This window comes from Callorhinus ursinus, unplaced genomic scaffold (genome assembly GCF_003265705.2).
Source record: "Callorhinus ursinus isolate GAN/ISIS: 27379988/994484 unplaced genomic scaffold, GSC_fseal_2.0 scaffold86, whole genome shotgun sequence".
NCBI lineage: Eukaryota > Metazoa > Chordata > Mammalia > Carnivora > Otariidae > Callorhinus > Callorhinus ursinus.
This window is the reverse complement of record NW_027397148.1, coordinates 2,125,979-2,145,893: the sequence shown is the minus strand read 5'-3', so window position 1 is coordinate 2,145,893 and position 19,915 is coordinate 2,125,979. Positions and strand designations below refer to the sequence as shown.

At 44.4% G+C, this 19,915-nt stretch overlaps 2 protein-coding genes across 8 annotated transcripts in view; both read left to right on the top strand.

Moving 5' to 3' along the window:
• GNAL (G protein subunit alpha L) overlaps positions 1–19,915 on the top strand; it is a 141,338-nt gene that overhangs the window by 114,767 nt on the left and 6,656 nt on the right. For all 7 annotated transcript variants that reach the window (XM_025865168.2, XM_073888036.1, XM_073888037.1 and 4 more), the window contains 5 exons: positions 13,926–13,980; positions 15,211–15,284; positions 15,811–15,869; positions 16,178–16,298; positions 18,258–18,388. In XM_025865168.2, coding sequence (XP_025720953.1) covers positions 13,926–13,980; positions 15,211–15,284; positions 15,811–15,869; positions 16,178–16,298; positions 18,258–18,388 — 440 coding nt within the window. The remainder of the gene's footprint in view (positions 1–13,925; positions 13,981–15,210; positions 15,285–15,810; positions 15,870–16,177; positions 16,299–18,257; positions 18,389–19,915) is intronic.
• CHMP1B (charged multivesicular body protein 1B) lies at positions 5,914–8,615 on the top strand. The gene has a single exon (XM_025865171.2). It carries the CDS (start codon positions 6,029–6,031, stop codon positions 6,626–6,628), a length of 600 nt encoding a protein of 199 aa, XP_025720956.1. The 5' UTR covers positions 5,914–6,028; the 3' UTR covers positions 6,629–8,615.

Genomic DNA, 19,915 nt, shown 5'->3' with positions numbered 1-19,915 from the left:
CTCTCTTTGCTTAGAGGACCCCTTTCAATATTTCTTGGAGGGCTGGTTTCGTGTTTGCAAATTCCTTTAGTTTTTGTTTGTCCTGGAAGCTTTTTATCTCTCCTTCAATTTTCAATGAGAGCCTAGCTGGATATAGTATTCTTGGCTGCATATTTTTCTCGTTTAGTGCTCTGAAGATATCATGCCAGTCCTTTCTGGCCTGCCAGGTCTCTGTGGATAGGTCTGTTGCCAATCTAATGTTTCTACCATTGTTGGTTACATATCTCATCTCCCGAGCTGCTTTCAGGATTTTCTCTTTGTCTCTGAGACTCGTACATTTTACTATTAGATGTCCAGGTGTTGACCTATTTTTATTGATTTTGAGAGGGGTTCTCTGTGCCTCCTGGATTTTGATGCCTGTTTCCTTCCTCACATTAGGGAAGTCTCTGCTATTATTTGTTCCAATATACCTTCTGCCCCTCTCTCTCTTTCTTCTTCTTCTGGGATCCCAATTATTCTAATGTTGTTTTGTCTTATCATATCACTTATCTCTCGAATTCTGCCCTCGTGATCCTGTAGTTGTTTATCTCTTTTTCCTCAGCCTCTTTATTTTCCATCATTTGGTCTTCTAGATCACTGATTCTCTCTTCTGCCTCCTTTATCTTAGCAGTTAGTGCCCCCATTTTTGATTGCACCTCATCAATAGCCTTTTTGATTTCGACTTGGTTAGATTTTAGTTCTTTTATTTCTCCAGAAAGGGTTTCTCTAATAACTTCCACACTTTTTTCAAGCCCAGCTAGTATATTTAAAGTCATGTTTCTGAACTCTAGGTCTGACATCATACTAATGTCCGTATTGAGTAGGTCCCTGGCTGACGGTACTATCTCTTGTTCTTTTTGCTGAGGTGATTTTTTTCGTCTTGTAGAGACTATGTTTTTTAAAAAAGGAATCACTGCCATTGATTTTTCCTAAATTTGGATCTTTCCTTGTTACAAGAAGGGGACTGGGAAGGCATATGGAGCCTCCCCTCACCCCTCGCCCCCACAGTTCTGTGAACATCTAGAACAAGGTGATCATTGCTTTACTCAGCACGAAAAGAAATCCTGGACTGTCCTTAAAAGGTCAGGAGTATCCAGATTTAATCTTCAGCCTGTCATCAAATTGGTAAGTTATTCAGTGTAGAGAAGGAACAGGAGAATCCCTGTTAGTACAGTTGTAGCTGCCAAATTAGACCATCAGGACATAAAGGAATTCAGATACTACTAAGAGTGTTAACTTCCTACATCACCATGAGGACTAATAACCCAGACATCACCAGCCTGCATGCACAGCAATGTGGAAGCCCACTCAAGTGCAACTTTCCTGTTTCTAACTCTTTCTTACTCTCATCTTTCAAACCTTGACATCATGTTAACATAATTTGAGGTACAATGACTTTGCAATTTCCCAAGGTTTGAGGACTCTTGGAGTTTTAAATTATAACTGTGTTCCAAAATAAAAGAGTGATAAAAACATGGGGTGCCTGGGTGGCTCAGATGGTTAAGCATCTGCCTTCAGCTCAGGTCATGATCCCAGGGTCCTGGGATCGAGCCCGGCATTGGGCTCCCCACTCAGGGGGGAACCTGCTTCTCCCTCTACCCACCCCACCCCCTGCTCATGATTTCTCTCTCAAATAAATAAATCTTTAAAAAAAAGTGATAAAAACAATTATATGTGTAATATATACAGTAATATATAAATATGTAAGGTAGTCCTTGAAATGATCACCACATGTATATAATATCCAATGCCATTTTCTCTGGATGCATTCATACATTCAATAGAAATTTACTAAGCATCTGTGTGTCCCAGAGGTTAATCAGTACCAGGTGTGAGGTCAAGAACCAAAATGTCACCATGGAAAGATCTAAAAGGACAGACTTCTATTGAGCAAATCACAAATATATACATAGATACAAATTATGGTGAGTGAAATTCTCTGTAATAAAAGAGAATTTAAGGCATAACATTTCAAAACCACTGGAAAATTACCTGTGAGAAGCCAGTAATCATTTAACACACACAATAAAATTATTTTTCATGTATATTTAGTTCCTTCTTTTATTTTAGAATATCATTAGATTTAGCAAGAGTCTTTTACAGTGAAATCAAGCCATATGTCCTGCTTAAATATCTCAAGTTTAAACATTTGTATTGGTTCAAAGGAAGAAAGAAAAAGAATAGGTCATAGGAGCTAAATTAAAACATACTTTTCTTCCTCATTTTATGATAAAAATATTAACTGGTTTGACTCGCAGCTTTCTAGAAATGTCTGTACTCTAATCAAAATTTTCTTACAATCCCTAAGAAGAAAGTTTCTACTTTGGCGATGGGTGTTAGACGGTGGTGTTATTACTGCAGAAGTTCTGACTAGTCCCAGGATTGTAAACTGTATACAGAGGCTCCCGGACTTAGGATACTTCAACTAGAACTTTCGACCTTACAGTGGTGTGGAAACAATACACATTCAGTAGAAACCATACTTGGAATGTGGATCTTACCCCAGGTTAGCGATGTGCAGCAAGCTCCTCTCCAGAAAGCCTGAGCAGTGGCAATGACACGGTTCCCAGCCACGTGCTCACACGGATAGCACACTTAAAACAATTCTGTACCCATATAGCCATTGGGCTTGTGGCTTTCAGTACAGTATTCAGTGAATTACATGAGCTAGTCAATGCTTGATCATAAAATGGGCTTTGTGTTAGATGATTTGGCCCAACTGTAGACTAATGGAAGTGTTCGGAGCATGTTTCAGGTGGGTGAGGCTCAGCTATGATGTTCAGTAGGTTTAGGTGTATTAAATGCATTTTCAAATTAGGATATTTTCAACTTACCGTAGGTTTATTGAGATGTAGCATATCATAAATCAAGGAAGGTCTATATTCTTTCTTTGCACCATGAATTGAGTCCAGAAGACTCTCATGTGCAGTCAGAATTGCCACAGGACCAAAGTTTCCTTTGGTAATCTTTCATAAACTCAAAATAATCTCCCCTTTGCCAGATACATGAAAAAGAAAGCATGCTAGTCAGAAACAGACCCTGAAGGTTTTCACCCTTGATGGAATGTAAAGAATGGAACAACTTAGCCACGGAATGTAGATATGGAGAAGGGAGTTGTCCAGGATTATTCCTAAGAATGTGGCTTGAATAACTGGATGAACAAAGATGCCATTTAAGAAGTAGGATGAGCGGGTTTTGGGGGTTAGGACTGAGAGTTCAGTCTGTTGGAGGAGTTGCCAAACAGTCTGGCACCCCAAATTCTCCAGTGTCAGGAGACAGTTGGGGATACTGGAGTTCAGAAGGAAACTTTGCTCTAGAAGTGTAAGAGTGAGGGTGTTAGCTAGAGATCATACTGAACACAATGGGGATGGCTGGGGTATTGATAGAGGCAAGAAGAGAACGGGGCTTGAGGACTGCTACTCTTGAGTTCAGGGGGAGGAGAGGGAACACTGGCCAAAGGCGAGGTTGGCCTCTTCTGTGTTCCAGGCTGTCGTGATATCTGAAAATATGGCTTCTGGAACTCCACCCCAGCCCCGAGAGACTTGCCGTCCATCAAAGACTGTAGCTTCAGGGCACGTTAATTGCTTTTATCACCTTACTTAGGTCACATGAACCTTTCAGTCAGTGCAATTCCTCAAACTTCTCAAAAGAACAGCTAAATCACTGTCTTCTTTTAAGCCAAAGATGATTAGTCTTTAATTCTTGTTAACTGATTCGACTCCGCCTTGTTTTATTACCGGTCTCGCTGTATCCATAGAATATTTCTAACCCTTAGCAGATGTGTGGTCTCAGTCCAGTTGCTTAGCTCTCTGTGCTTCAGTTTCCTGACCAGTAAATCGGAGGTGTTAGTAGTATCCACCCCATAGGGTTTGTGAGGATGAGATGAGCTAATTCATGTAAAGTGCCTGGAACAATGCCTGGCACATCAGTTCTTAATAAATGTTCGTTGTCGTCGTCCTCCTCATCTATCAGAGCTTCTCATGATTATATTCCAAAACCGCTCACCTAGTTAGTATTTGTCATTAGGGAAATTATGGAACATGTCAAGGAACTGCTTTGCTAACTGTGAGGAACCCAAAAGAAAGAGAGGGTGGGTTGGGGGGGCAAGCAGAATAAGAGATATAGGCCCTCTATCCCCACTTCAAACAGATTTCTTCCCTTTTATTTGCTGTTCATATTGTTTCTAGAAGTGTCTCATGTGAAGAAAGAGTTCTACTACTTGAGGGAAAAAAGTAATCTAGGCTATGCTGCTAACTAGGATAATTTTCCAGCTCCTCTCAACCACAATTCAATTCAACAAGGCTTTTTGGACTCAGTGCCTAATACGTGCAGAGAGATGTCTGGGTTCCTTAGGGGGAAAGGAATAAGGTTGTTCTCTGCCTCCACGTGGTTCATAATATCGTAGTTGCCCTAAACCCACAGGCCCTGAATCAGAAGTTATGCCCTGTGTGCTAGGGCAGAGATACAGAGTACAGAGACAGCACAGAGGAGGGGGCTCCTGGGAGGCTTCATGGAGAAGGTGGCTTTTGAGAAAGGGCAGGATCTCAATAGGCAGAGATGCATGGGGGGTAAGCCCAGGCGGCAGGGACAGTATACACAGAGGGAGGGGCATCGAGCGTACCTCATTCTCCACACGCAAATGATCCTAGACTTTCGGGCTTCAGTCTGGTTTGACTGGCACATAGGGGAAGGAAAGGAAAGAAGGTGGGGACTCAGTATGTCTCCTAGAGAAGTTCAGCGTTTATGCCCAGGCTTTGGAGCAAATGAGTGATAGAATCAGCACTGTTTTTCGGAAGATGCATGTGACACCAGCACTCCTTTACTTTGTGGTTCAAGACTGTTGGCAAGTTACCACAGGAAAGGGATGGTAAGACGCCAGATTAAAATTCTCTTTAAACAGAGTTAGCTCTCAGTATTCATTTTCAACCTAGCTCATTAGGACAGGTTGGGCCTTCTTATATTTTGTTAATTGCCTCTACCTGAAGAATCTTTCTAAAACAAAAAAACTACAGCACACATTGCTGCCATTTGAAAGCCTGAGTTTTGGAAGAGTATCATAGGTAGTGACAGTTTTGATGTATGCCAGTGGGTGTGGGTCTCAGTACTTCACCATTCTCTGCCTGCATGATTTAAAATGACAGTGTAGCCTGTCAAACTTAAATGTGAGTGAAGTTCCTTGGATATTTATAAAACATCAAATAGATAGAATTGTGTCAGAAGATGGGCCCTTTTATTACTAAACCACAGAAGGATTTTTGGATAGTTTCTGGCAACACATCTGTAAGCTGAACTTAAAGCTACAGCGTGAATATGGTGGTCCACAGTTGTGAAGGTGGTTTCACCCATTGCAGTAAAAGGATACCAGAATACTCCAAGCAAGTTAATGATGCAACTTCTGTTCTGTTTTGTCAATGAATTACTGATCCAGAGTTTCAGGTTCCCCTGAGAAAGTGGCAGTTACCCATGCAAATAAAGCATTAGTCTGCAAACCTAGTTGGCGGTTTGCCGGTTTTCAACCGTTTTACCAGATACCTTAAGGCCTCAACTCCAAGTTGGGAGTTGAGATTTTTTTACGTGTAGCCTGCCTACTTCGATATATATATATTCCCAGGGTTGCGTGGACACTAGTTTTTGTATATTTACTAATGCTTAAATACTTGTAAAACAGCACGTAGAGAGGGAGCGCCATAATTTACACCTGCAGCGTCCAGGGCGACCCAGCCCGCGTCTGCGTGGTCCGGCCCGAGCCCCGCCTCCGGGGCCATCCCCTGGCCCTCTGGGTCCCACAGGACCCCCCCCCAGCCCCCGCCCCGCGTCCCGCAGGCCCCGCCCCGCGTCCCGCAGGCCCCGCCCTGGCGCCGGGCTCTGACGTCACCGTCTGCGCCGCGCGCAGCAGAAACAGGAAGTGGGATCAAAACAAAGGAGCGGCGGCGGGGAGCGGACCTACGTCTTTCGCCCTCTGCCGAGCCCTTTTTGGCCCTGGCCACCGACCTTAGGGAGCCTTCCGACTATGTCCAACATGGAAAAACACCTGTTCAACCTAAAGTTCGCCGCCAAAGAACTCAGCAGGAGTGCCAAAAAATGCGACAAGGAGGAAAAGGCCGAAAAGGCCAAGATTAAAAAGGCCATTCAGAAGGGCAACATGGAAGTGGCGAGGATACACGCCGAAAATGCCATTCGCCAGAAGAACCAGGCGGTGAATTTCTTGAGAATGAGTGCACGGGTCGATGCGGTGGCTGCCAGAGTCCAGACGGCGGTGACGATGGGCAAGGTGAACAAGTCGATGGCCGGTGTGGTTAAGTCGATGGATGCGACGTTGAAGACTATGAATTTGGAGAAGATCTCTGCTTTGATGGACAAATTTGAGCACCAGTTTGAGACGCTGGACGTCCAGACGCAGCAGATGGAAGACACGATGAGCAGCACGACTACGCTGACCATTCCCCAGAACCAAGTGGATTTGCTGCTTCAGGAAATGGCAGACGAGGCTGGCCTAGACCTCAACATGGAGCTGCCGCAGGGGCAGACCGGCTCCGTGGGCACTAGCGTGGCTTCCGCCGAGCAGGATGAACTATCCCAGAGACTGGCCCGCCTGCGGGATCAGGTGTGACGACAGAACCCACTCTGAGGTTTCCTGGCCGTAGCCACCTTCTGAAATGCTCTGTATATTAGATATTATACAGTAGAAACTGAACATGCCAGAATGCTGAAATGCTCTTTACTTAAGATGCTTCTACCTTTGGGTTTACAGTGCTCTCCAGATACACTAAGAAATTCCAGGCTTCCTCCATCTTAACTGGATTTTAAAGTTCCGTATAGCTTGTGATGTGTATTTTTATAGGTGCCTCTTAACAGAACTAGTTAATTTGGTGTGTATGAATCTTTCTCAAAAATTTGGTCAAAACTCTTGTTCCGTGTATTCAGTTTTCTGCCTGAATTTATCAAAATTGAACTTTTTTTTTAATTTAGTGTAATTGGTAATATCTAGAGTTGACAGGTGGTGCATAAAAATTAGAGAGAGGAGAATGATTACTTAGATTGATTACAGGACTATCAACACCTCATTCAACCTAACGGGATAGTGCTATTTCTGTGTATTTTTTTTTTCTTTACCATCACATCCAGACTACTGTTCTATTGATCTGTTCTCATAACTTATACTAAAATTATGGTAGGGCATTCTGCATAATATTCTCTTACCGTTTATGTTCCACAAATTTTTTGTGTGGTAGTTAACTCTTTTACAACTGGAAAAAAATGCCACTTGGTTTCATTTATTATAAGTAAAAACTGCTCATTTATATTTTCATTTACTAAAGAGTTTTTCAGAAGACACGGTTGAATTTGACAGTTTCAAATGAACATCTTGAACACATCTCTCGTTCTTTTCCTATTTCAACATTTTAATTAGACTTGTCATAAAGTATGTTAATTAGCATGGCAGTCATATTACTCTAACATTGCCAAAGAACTGTTGATTGGTTTGAGAAAACCCTGGGGTGGTGTGTTTGTAGGTTTTCTTTAATTGTTTATAACCAAAAATAGATATAAAATTAGAACTGCTTTTTGAGTTCTAATTATTTGCATTTATTATTTTCTTTTAAAGCAACAACCTGTTGAGAAAAACCTTAGAAATATAAGTTGGATGTTTTATTTAGTCATGCAGATAATTTAAATATACATGCAGCCAGCTGGACGTCTGGGAAGAGGGAAAGATGCAGAATGGGATAGCAGGCTTGACCCTCTAAGGCTAGAGCCCATCTGTGCTGCCTTTTGTCTTTTCTGGAACAGCAGTATGTATTCTCTGGCTGCAAGGTAAAGCCTGTAGCCACCACTTTCTCATGGCCTCCAAACATGGAGAACAGCAATTTGCTTTTGCTTTGGCAAGTGTATTAATCTAAGTCAAATACTTAAGGACATTTGAAATTCCCCTTTTCCTTCACTGGTGGATTTCCCCATAAAAGAATTCCAGTGTTTCAGAAGATACTTAGAGGGACTCTTCCAAGCCCTTTGAAAGATTCATGACCAAATAGTCACCAATACATTTTCCATTATGAATGAGTGTGTTAAAAAAAAAAAAAAATGAACAGGTATATGCAGATGAGGACTGACCCTCATATTTAAGTGTCTTTATATCTGACTGGATATTGTTCCGAAGTCTTCCATAAGAGACACCTGTCGATTGTCTGCCCTGTATCTTCTTTTTAGAACTCTCCCCTTTTGGTGTCTCTTCTCATCCACATGGTTGCACAGAAGCAGCTGTGTGAGTATAGCATGAGTCGTAACCCCTCTTTAGACTGGAAAAAATAATTAAAAACAAAATATAGCTAGTGTCAAATCCTTTGGTAAATTAAAGACCCTTTTATAGTACAAATATTCCCAACAAAATTAATATATTTTGTGAAATTAAACTGCTTGTATATGCTTGAACTTTCTTAAAATATGTTCATTTCAAACTATATGAATGTACATTTTTATGAACCATAAATATTTTCAAAAGCATACCAGGCCCATGAATTATTTCCTCACTTTTGCAGTTGATGAAATGCTGAAATGTAAGCCACAGAAGTTTGTCAAATAAATCATTTTAAACTGCATGATACTGCATGTGAGTGTGCATCCTGTTTAAAAAAACTATTTAAAAAAAAGAATTCAGAGGTAGATTTGGTTCAGAAAGCGTGGTATTTTTCCAAACCTCCCCTTACCACCTTAATTTCTGTTTTGCTAACATGGAATGTCCATGTATATTTCAAGAAACCCTAGCTATTACTTCTTTACTATAATAGTTTCTTCATAACAACCAGATTCTTCCTCATCTTGAAACTAACCTGGGCTAATGATAGATAAAATTTGTAAAAGGCTCAAACTCAAACATACCAAGGATATAGTTAATCTTCCGTACAGCTACTGGTACCATTTTTACTCTTATTTCTCCTTTTGTATTTTCTGCCTTCACATGCACAGTTTTAACATGGATTTGGAATATACTTTTATGAACTATTTAGTTTATTTCAGTTCAGATGATACCTGTGCAATTGGAAAAGTCTTATTACTAAAGCAGTTTCTTCTGGAAGTGATAATGCATATGTGTGCCCTTCAGACGGAGGCATGCTATGAGTCTTGTACACCGCGTGCCTATCCTGTGTCCTTAAGAGCCACCTAAAAGAAGCACCAGTCTGTTAACCTTATTAACTGAACATAGTCTCAAGTTAGCCAAACAAATCTCACATCATAAAGCAGAAGTGAGGGACCTTGGGTTCTAGAAGGATCCTTTGTAATATGCACACCATTCTTTAGGAGGCATTTCTGTAGCCAAAATCCAAAGCTCAAGACCTTCAATACTATTGGCAAAAAGCTACAAGCCGGTGGACATTGAATAAACTGATGAATAGCCACTTGTAATTTTTTTTTTTTAATCAACTGATGCACTGGTAAAATACCCGCCTGGTTTACCCTAGGTTTGTTTTTTTATGACTAGATGGTAAAACGATGTCTGTCTTGGTCACAGTTACTGGGCCTGGTGTGGTACCTAGCTCAGTTTGCTCCTGATCACGTCCCCGGTGTGAATGCATAGCTCCCTTGGGGCTCTCACCTGTGATCATGCCTAGAGCTCTAATGACAACGTACACAGTGAGTAAAGGGGGTGCATTTGGGCACTCAGCCAAAGCCCTGTTGTGTCTCCTCAGAAGCACTGTGTCCTTTTCCTTCAGAGCATTTCCCCAAATTGGAATGTTCGCTCTTGCTCTTCAGGGTTTATACATCCTCCCTCCCTCTTGAATAGTAGCAGGACAAACAATTCAGCAGTTTTTATTCAGAATGACTGAATACAGTAAAAGATTTAGACTAAAGTATATCAGATGTTGGCTATCTGGGGCTTCTTTCTAGAGAAAAAAAAAAGACACACTTCTGCCTTAAACAGTGCTCAGTACAGTTACGTAGATAAACCATACGCGTAAAGAGAAAAACGGTCATGAATGTATACAAATGTTACAGAGTCATCAAGATGAACACTTAAGATTAGTGCACTTGATACACTTGACGTGTTTTATACCTTGACTTCTAAAAAGGGAGTAAGTCACAGTATAAGGGAGTAGCCCATGCTAATCAAATCATGAACGTTAACTACACGGAGAATGGAATCAGTGCCCGTAGTGGTTAGAACTGGCTTCTTGCGGGAGGTAAGAGTTGAATCTGGGGCTTCAAAGAAAAGAAGTGGGAATTACACGAAGGTAGGAGAGGCCCAAAGCCATATGGAGATTTGAAAGGAGCGGAGGGTTTGTTCGATGTCAAGACGTCAAAAAGAGTGAAGAGGTTGGACAGATTGGGAAGGGCTTGGAGGCCAGGTTGAAAATGTGAACTTTACCCTGAGGAAGGAAGCAGGAGCATGAACATTGGAAAACTGTATAATCCCAGTGAAGCAAGACAGAGCCTAGAGCAGGGTGGCAGGAAAAATGGAGAGGAAAGGTGTTCCACAAACTTTGACATGCACAGGGGTCACTGAGTCCCCGGGGGTACTGCGGGTCAGAAGCACCAGGGGATATGGCTCAGCTGCAAATCCTCATCCCCAAGGTCTGCAGGTGCTGCTTCTGGTCTGAGGACCCCCCTTGTAAGCAGCACGGATCTTAACCTGCCGTGCGTCAGAACTGCCTGGTACCTTGTCACTGGGTGCGTAATATTTTTCTCCTCCACAGTTTTATATCATGTACATTAGCACAGGAAGTAAATTTCAGTAACACACTGAGAGAGGTTTCTTACTAACCTTTGACAGTTCCAGCTTGCTACATTTTCACAAACAAAACAATTACGGATACTTTTTAATTACATTTAGTTGGTGCTTTTTCTCAGATCTCATCGTTTAAAGGTATTTAACAGAAATGTTTTTCATCTTTTCATGAAAGTCACAGAACACTGTGACTTTTGAGTCATTTTAGTGGGATAGCAGACAGCAGATGAGAAATAAACAATGAACTGCTATTTTGTGCCAGTATCAAGCAGAAGGAGGAGGGAAATAAAGGACATGAAAATGTTTCTGCAAACATGAATATCCTCAGCTGTAGCAGGAAGTAATGGGAAAAAAAATCAAAGTAAATTGCTTTTTAACTACTCTTTTGTAGAGTCCATATCACTATCGTGACTTTTTTTAAGTATAGTTTGGTACTGTCTTGCAACTCTGTAAAGTGAGTGAACCGTCTCCAAGGTTGATTCTTAAATCTGATTAATTTTTCCACTAAAAAGGCAGTAGCATATTTAAGAAGACAATTTTACTAACCCTTTAAAATGTAGTCTTACTAAATTTTGTGTATGATTTAGAAGACCCTTTTAAAACTCATCTCTCTATAGAGACTATCTTAGGACCTCCAATTTGAAGCACTTCTAAAACATGCTGGAAAATACACTGATTGAACCAAAGACTAAGGCAAAAGGCTGGCAGAAATCTACTACTATAGATTTCTCTTTCATTCCTTTATGCCTTAGAGGGTCTTTCAAAGAACTGGGGGACACATTCACATTCGGGGGAGGGATTTTCACATTTTATTTTCATTGCACAAATTTGAAATGCATGAACTCACAATACCATTCAGCATCAGGAACGATGCAGAAGGGACTCTTGGAAATGTTCATTGATGCCTCTCGGATCTCACTTAGATCGTTAACTATCAGAGCCGGAAGGAACTTCGAATATCCATCCTGGAGATTAGGGATGGGTACAAACTTGACATCTTTCCCTTTGTCATTGGCATCTCTGAACCGCTTATTTTTAATAGCGTTCTGTAAGGTACTCCCACAGCTTCCTTTGGAAGGCAGTCTTTAATCACATCTATCAAGAACTTTTGATGTATTTTTTTAACCACATTTCATTGTTTCTACTTATACTAGTTATTACCATCTGAATCAATTCACCCACCTACCTCCACCCTGTTTGCATCCTGTTTGAAATTGGTTGCTTCCTAAACTCTAACTATAGCCAAAGGCTCCATATTTAGTTTAATTTTCTAGCCCCTTTATTCGGAGATGATTGGTTTCTGTATCACATGTTCAGTATTATATGTCTCCTGCCAAGAGGACAGACCATCTCTGTAATCATTTAGTGTAGGCCAGTGTGAGGGAGGCAGCTCGTCTTCCCACCAGACCCACCTGGTTGTCTGGGCTACAAACCAGAGCCCCCTTTCCAGGAGCTGAAAACTCACTCCGTCACAGAGTGAGTTTCTGCCCTTTTCCTGCTAAATGGTCAGGAACTCACTGTGTACTTTGGAGGTGCTCTCCACTCTGCCAAATTCAAGGCCAGCAGGGACTGAGCCAAAACGACACTATGGCTCTCAAACCAGGCCTCAAGCAAGCCCGGCCTCCAACGTTTCCCCAGCTCCCAAGGGGCCCCCTCCTGTGGCTCTCGCAGGGTTGTCTGCACTCTGTCCAAACTCCTCCCCCTCGGGAACTAGCTCTGCCCCCAGCCAATTCACCCACCTTCTGGTAGGCACATGGCAGCACCTCCCGGGGCTCGTGGTCCCCACTCCAGAGAGGCCCCAGGCGGATCACGGCCCCTTTGGCTTCTCTGCAACCTTGCCACCAGCCCCTAGTTCTGCAGTCCTCCAGGAGCTGATGACTCTGACAACGCCCATGGCAGGTGGTGCTGCCACAGACCCTCCCACCACCACCATACCTGACATGACCTCATTCCTGATGCTGTCCTCCTACACTTCCGGTCTCTGACAGGAAATCCCTACCGCCAGTCGACCCACTCTCGCCCCTTCCAACAGTCGGCTTTTGGCCGAGGCCAGGGCCGCCTCTGTTGCAGCTCTAAGGGAAGCCTTGGGTGTGGAGCTGCTGGCCCTTGTGCACAAGGGTGCCTGGGCAAAGGGCCGCCAAAATGTCGCCCCAGCACCAGGCCACCATCCTGCACCACTGGGAGCTATCTCTAGCTCCCCAGGAGGAAGGAGATACAATGGCCAAGGGAATTAAGTGATCTTAATGTGTCTTTGGCCTCCCTCTTGCCCATGCTGGAAGCATCTCTCAGGCCTGCCGTGCAGGCTGGCAGAGGGAGCATGTGGAGATGGGGGTGGGGGGTGACACCTGTCCTGCACTGTGCAAATGCCCACAAGCATTAGACCATTCGAGGAAGGCCTAATGCTCTATCACTTTACTTCAGTAAAGGAACCCAAACCATGCTGAGTTGGACAGGCAAGGAAGTCGGCCGTGTCCCTTTAGTCTGGGGCACGTTCACCCTCCCCGGAGCTGGAGCCTCACCCACAGCCGGGAGACCAGGGGCCACTCAAACCCCTCCTTTCCCTACATGTTCTCCTTCCCTTTGAAGCCCCTGCTGCCCCCTCTGTCTCCAGAAGGATTCCTTGCTCAGCAGCTAACCAGTCTCCATGTCTTCCTGTGTCTTGACAGTCTCCATGGTGTCCATTATGGGCTGGGCCTCTCAGCCACCTGCTCACTTACCTCTTTCAGCTGCTGGTGGAGGAAGGGAGCAGACGTTCATTCATCGAACAAAGATGCGGGGACCAGGCCTGTACTAGGTGCTGGGGATACCTGGACCAACAAGACTGAGACACGCCCTGTGGGTCTTGCATTTTGGAGGAAGAAATAGATAATAAATGTAAAACAAATAAATGGGAATCGTGTCAGGCTGTGGTAGATGCCACGTAGAAAAATAAAGCAAGGTTGGCGTGGAAATTTTAGCTAATATGGGCAGGCGGCCTCTCTCTGAGGAGGGGGAGCATGTGCCCATGGGGCCCCTCGCATCCACGTCTTCTTCCACGTGCAGATACAACGTGATTTTTTTTCCCTTCACTCCCCCACCTGCCCCTGCCCTCCCGTGCCTCTGTGACTGTCCCATCCCCTAGACCCACTGCCCAGGAGAAAGCCACCCAAGAACACTTCTGAGCATGTACTGGCTTTCTTTTCAGCTTCCTGGAGAGAATTGACAGTGTCAGTTTGGTGGACTACACACCCACAGACCAGGTACGTGAAGCCGGAGCCCGCAGTCACCTGCTTGAACTTGGCGAGATTAGAGGAACTGTCAGTATTATTCACTGATGGTTTGTAAATGGATTAAGGGGCGAAATCCATAAAACAGCTACTTCCTGCAATTGTGTCCACTGTCCCTGCATGTGCACAGGGTATATTTACCATACCCTGTGATTCGGCGCCTGACTTAGCTCTCTAAAATTTACTAGATTTCTAACCTGCCAATATCGAAACAATTTTATCTGTGGGATAGCAGCGTGCAATTCCCATTGCTCTTGGAGCTGTCCACAGCAAGCTCAACCTTGCTTCTCCAGCTTCGTCCACTATGCCCATTCTACTTTGGGCCCTGGGCTGGGTCACGTATACAGGCACACTCTCCAGGTGTGACTCAGAGTGTGGTCTTTGGGTTAAGCTGGATGAACGTGCCCCACTGCCCATTTGTAAGTAGCAGGGAGGGAGCTTCCGTGCCCCCTGGAACCTTTGGCCATCAGGCATCTACAGAGACTCTGATCACTCTGAATTGCTCAGCTTAGGAGCCCCCCAGATACCTCAGGAGCTAGTGAACTCCAAGGAAGCTGGGGGGCCTCCATTCGAACTGCCCCTCTGAGACTCCCCCAGCATCTGTGTCCCCTGGAGGGCCTTGGCTGTGGGCCCTTCCTGGCGGCTCTCTTCTCTGCCTCCCTTCCCCTTCTCTTCTCTCCCCTCCCCTGGAGGCCTGAGCTCCTCTCTCCCCTGAAATCCACAACTCCGTGAGGCTGACCCCAAGAGCTCAAAATTACCCGACAGAGCAATCAAGCCTTTGATTTCTCACCCATCGGTGTGCACCCACAGCAGGTGGCTCTCCAGGAAGGCGCAGCAGCAGAGCGCCACCAGGACCCCGTGTCAGCTGCACCTGTGACAGGATGCCCTGGGACCCCCACAGAAGTGATTTAAAAAAAAAATCCTAAAGAAAATAAAAGCACAGCTATTAAGTCTCTAAGACCAAACCAGCACATTAATTGTGACTTTCTGCTTGGTGGGGGCGGGAGGGGGCGGAGGGAGCATTTGTGTGGGGGCGGCAGGGGGTGGGAGCAGAGCGTTTGTCTGACTTTTTAAGTATCATTGTCTCTCTCACAGTTGGAAGAAATGGTTATTTGAAAAACTTGGTTACTGTGGTTGCGGTTGCGTTCAGGGCTTTCCTTCTGAAGAACAGTGATGCCACTTGGTTTGTCTTCTTGTTCTCAGGATCTTCTCAGATGCAGGGTCCTGACATCAGGGATTTTCGAGACCCGATTCCAAGTGGACAAAGTAAACTTTCAGTAAGTGGTTGAGAGCAAGCCTGCCGGAGATGGGGGGCCGGACGCCCCCCTGGCTGCCTGCTGGGGCCTAATGGGGTCAGGGAGTCCGGCCTTCCTACCATGGGCTGGGCCCTGGGGCTTCAGTCATCCCAACTGTGCCTCACTACCCTTCTGGATAAGTCCATACAGACTCTGTGGCCCTAAAGGGCATGCAGTTAAGTGTAGGGCAGGGAGGAAGGTGGGAGCCAGGGCCACCTGAGTAGGTGAAGACTATCCAGAGCAGCTGTCCAGGCAGGGGGATGCCCCCTGAGGGCTGCCCTGAGCGGAGGGGCCTGAGCCGGCTTGGTGACTGCACGGTGAGGCCTGTGATCCCAAGAAACAACGGGGTGTGGACTCCCGGGCCCGGCAATGGTGCAGAACCTCAGAGTGTGCGGAGCCGTTTGCCGAGGCCACACAGGGAGCAGTGCCACGGGCCCGGAGCCACGGCAGAGGAGGGACACAGAGGGAGTCTCGCCTCAAATGATCATGCCCTGATGTTCCTCCACAGCATGTTTGACGTCGGCGGCCAGAGGGACGAGAGAAGAAAATGGATCCAGTGCTTTAATGGTGATTGCTATGCTTTCTCAAGAATAGGGATGAATTCTCACACTCACTCCTGCTACTGTGCTTCAGTAGCTTTGAATTAGACCATCCATTACGTGCCTTAAATGTGAATCTCATCAGGAATCGAGGCATCCCAGCTTTACATTTAACATTGGCTCATGGGGTACATTACTGAAACACACAGTGCCTCTTTAAGTCATTCTCATAATCCCGGGGTGAAAATGAGTAGCAGTTGGATGTGGACCTTATTACCACGCAGTGGCTCTCTGTCTAACAGAGGCGCTTCTCTTTGTCTCTCTTCTCCCATGAAGACGTCACGGCTATCATTTATGTCGCCGCCTGCAGCAGCTACAACATGGTGATTCGGGAGGATAACAACACCAACAGGCTCAGAGAGTCCCTGGACCTCTTCGAAAGCATCTGGAACAACAGGTGATAAAAATAAGAAATTTGGGGGGCGCCTGAGTGGCTCAGTCAGTTAAGCCTCTGCCTTCGGCTTAGGTCATGATCCCAGGGTCCTGGGATCAAGCTCCGCATTGCACTCCCTGCTCAGCGGGAAGCCTGCTTCTCCCTCTCCCGCTCCCCCTGCTTGTGTTCCCTCTCAGGCTGTGTCTCTCTCTGTCAAATAAATAAAATCTAAAAAAAAAAAAAGAAAGAAAGAAGGAAATTCAGTTGCACCTCTGGAAATTGCAAATTTTCTTTCATGAAAAATACCACTCAGCTCACTTTCATTATTATTCTCCAGATATATTTTCTTTCCATGCTGATAAATCCAGAACCGTCAGCAGGATCTTTTTTGGTCCATCTCATGTATAGACACACTTAATATGGGGAGTATTCTTTGATGACACTCTGACAGTGCTTTGTCAAGAAAATTCAAATACCTGTTTTGAAAGATCAAGATTATAGCTAGAGTTTAAAACTGATTTGGTTTGGTTTTTGAAACTTAGAAAGTACCATCCACAAATAACTAGATAATCTCTAGAAGATCCCTTACAGGTCAAAATCACAGCATAATCATGTTTGAAACTGCTACTGTTGCAAAGGGTGATTATTTTAGAAAGGAATACCCACCAAACACACACATACACAATACACACATAGATATTAAAAATCAAAGTATCTTCTGAACTATTTAAGAAGAAATATCACCAAGGAGGACAGGAAGCATTAAGCTGAACTTGCAAAACATTTGGTTTATCAGAGAAGTTTTTCTCTATCAAAAGTGTTCAGCAACTGTTCTCAGTGGAACAGTATTAAGACAACGAGAAAGAAAAAGAGTCAGGAAATACTGGATATACGGAAGAACACTTTGGAGTCATTAAAAATTTTTATATATATAAATATATATATGTTATATATAATATTTACACATATTATATATATTTATATATATATGTAAACACACACAGTCACATGAGAAAATGACCACAATATTGTTAAACGAAAAAGCAGATTTAAAAACACCATGATCTTGTTTTTATAACTATGTCTGAGGATAGGAAAAAACCTGGAAGTAAAAACATAACAGTGCTAATAGTTGCCTCTAATAGTAATTACATTTGATTTTTTTCTATGATTAATTTTTCTATAATTAAAAAATCATTTTTACCAGGATTGGCTATTTTATAACAAGGAACAGTAAAGCTATTTCCATTTGGAGGAAGAATGGATTGTTTCTACTTCATAGTAAGATTCCTGTACACTAATCATCAGCCTGATTCCTTTGAAATAATAGAATTTACAAAGGCTTTGCTCATGCACATACTGAGTTCATCTTAAGCCCGTGCTCTGTGTCTGTTTAATAAAACAGAGAGAACCTTCCCCATCCTTCACCGTCACTGTACCTGAGCCCCTCCCCTTAGCTTGTCCAATGCCGTGGCCTTGACCAAAGTCTTAACATCCTGCTCCACCTCTGGAGAACCTCAGCCTGCTCAGACTCAGCACAGGAAGAGCCAAACCAGTTACAAATTACATTCTTTGTGATCAGCTAATGACTCATGTGTTTTGTTGTTGTTATTGACGCTCTAACGTCTGGTTTTCCCACCCTTTATTAATAAACTGCAGCGCAAAAATGCAGGTGTATTTATTCCATAAATAAACCTTAGCTTTGGTGCCAAGAAATTTACATTCCCAGGAAAGATGAATTCGAAAATACTGAACTGCTAAATCAACTATCTCTATTTATTTTTTATAAGGTTTACTTATTATAAGAACGTCTTACTTGCAGCTGGAGCAAGGGTCCACGAGATTTGGTGTATCACATAATTCTAAATCCTGTACATTTCAGGAAGATGGCATTGTTGTTCTTTTTCAGCAAGTAACTCCTACGTTACAGGTACTTTCACGTACTAGTGGATGTGAACTTGGTACGTTTATTTCTCTTTTCAGGTGGTTACGGACCATTTCTATCATCTTGTTCTTGAACAAACAGGATATGCTGGCAGAAAAAGTCTTGGCAGGGAAATCAAAAATTGAAGATTATTTCCCAGAGTATGCAAATTATACTGTTCCTGAAGATGGTAAGATTTCAAAACTAGTTTTTCCTAAGGAAAAGGATTGATTGCTTTTTTTAAATAGCCCTGTTACTATAGTTCAAACAGTTCTGACGATTTTTAGGGAATTCCAACTAATTTGAATCAATCCTCTGGACTACTGCCCCACCTTAAAGTACGAGCATATTAAAATGTCTTATTTCGGATTCCATGTGTAAGAATGTCAAGGTTTGACTTCAAACTGTTTAGGAGAAGACAGGGCACTTTTGGGGGTCATTGGCTGAATTAAGTTCTGTCTCTTGGTGCCTTGGTTGGGTCTGTCATGAACTGGGCACTGTGTCAGCCGACCTTGACTCTCACTGTAACCCTAGAAATGACCCTTTCTGTTATTTGCCTGTTTTCCTGTGGAAAGTGAGCTGAGAGAGGTAGTCAGTTGTTCAAGGTCACTCAGGTAGAGCCTGCCAGGACAGGTAGCCTCTGAACCTTCATGCCCAAGCCCACGCTTTCAGCCACCACATCCACCTCTCTTGTCCCCAGCGATGACTTTGGCCACCACCAGGGTGGCCAACCACCTGCAGGGTTCAGGCACTGGGTGGGGGCCTCTCAGTGCTAGATTCCAGAAGACCCCACCCCGGGCAGACCCCGGTTCCCACTGCTGCTCCTCAGTTCTCATAGAAGGGATTTATTTGCGTGAAATGATACCACTTCTTAAAATTTGAACCCCCAGCTAGATAAAGCAGAATGAAAGGGACTTTCCTAGAAACTCAGGGAAACTCAGGTAAGAAGTGGTTCATGGTGATCTTCGGGCTAACCTCGGCCAGCCTGGTGGCCAGTCACCTAACTATGAGAAGTCAGCAGAGCTGGCGCTGCCCTCTCATCCCTGGACTATGGCCGCCGGCCAACCGGGCCTTCTTTCTTCTCCTGGTAGCCAGGCCCCCCGTGCCCCACACCGTGGACAGTCAACACTCAGGCGTCCACTGTGCTCTCCCTTCTTTCCGTCCTCTCTGTCTTGGTCCTGGCCCTCGTTCGCCTCTTCTCAGCTCTGGATCTGGTCAAGACAACGTCCTGCCCAGACTCCCTTACTCTGCTCATTCAACTTTCCAGAACATTCTCTGAATTTCTGCCAAATTCTTTCTGAAACACAGCCACAGTCCTACTTATGATCCCTACCAACACGGACTTAATCTCACCACAAGCTGAGACCAAACCTGGCCTGCCCAGGGAATATTACAAGCTAGGTTCCCCACCACAACCCTCCGTGGATCCTGTGCTCCGCCCACACACACATTCAGTGGATCCTGTGCTCCTCCCACACACACCCTCTGTGGATCCTGTGCTTCCCCCCAACACACATTCAGTGGATCCTGTTCTTCTACCCCTATCCTCAGTGGATCCTGGGCTCCCCCGACACATACATTCAGTGGATCCTGTTCTACCCCCATCCTCAGTGGATCCTGTGCTCCTTCCGCACACACCCTCCATGGATCCTGTGCTCTTGCCACACACACATTCTGTGGATCCTGGGCTCCCCCCCCACACCCTCCGTGGCTCCTG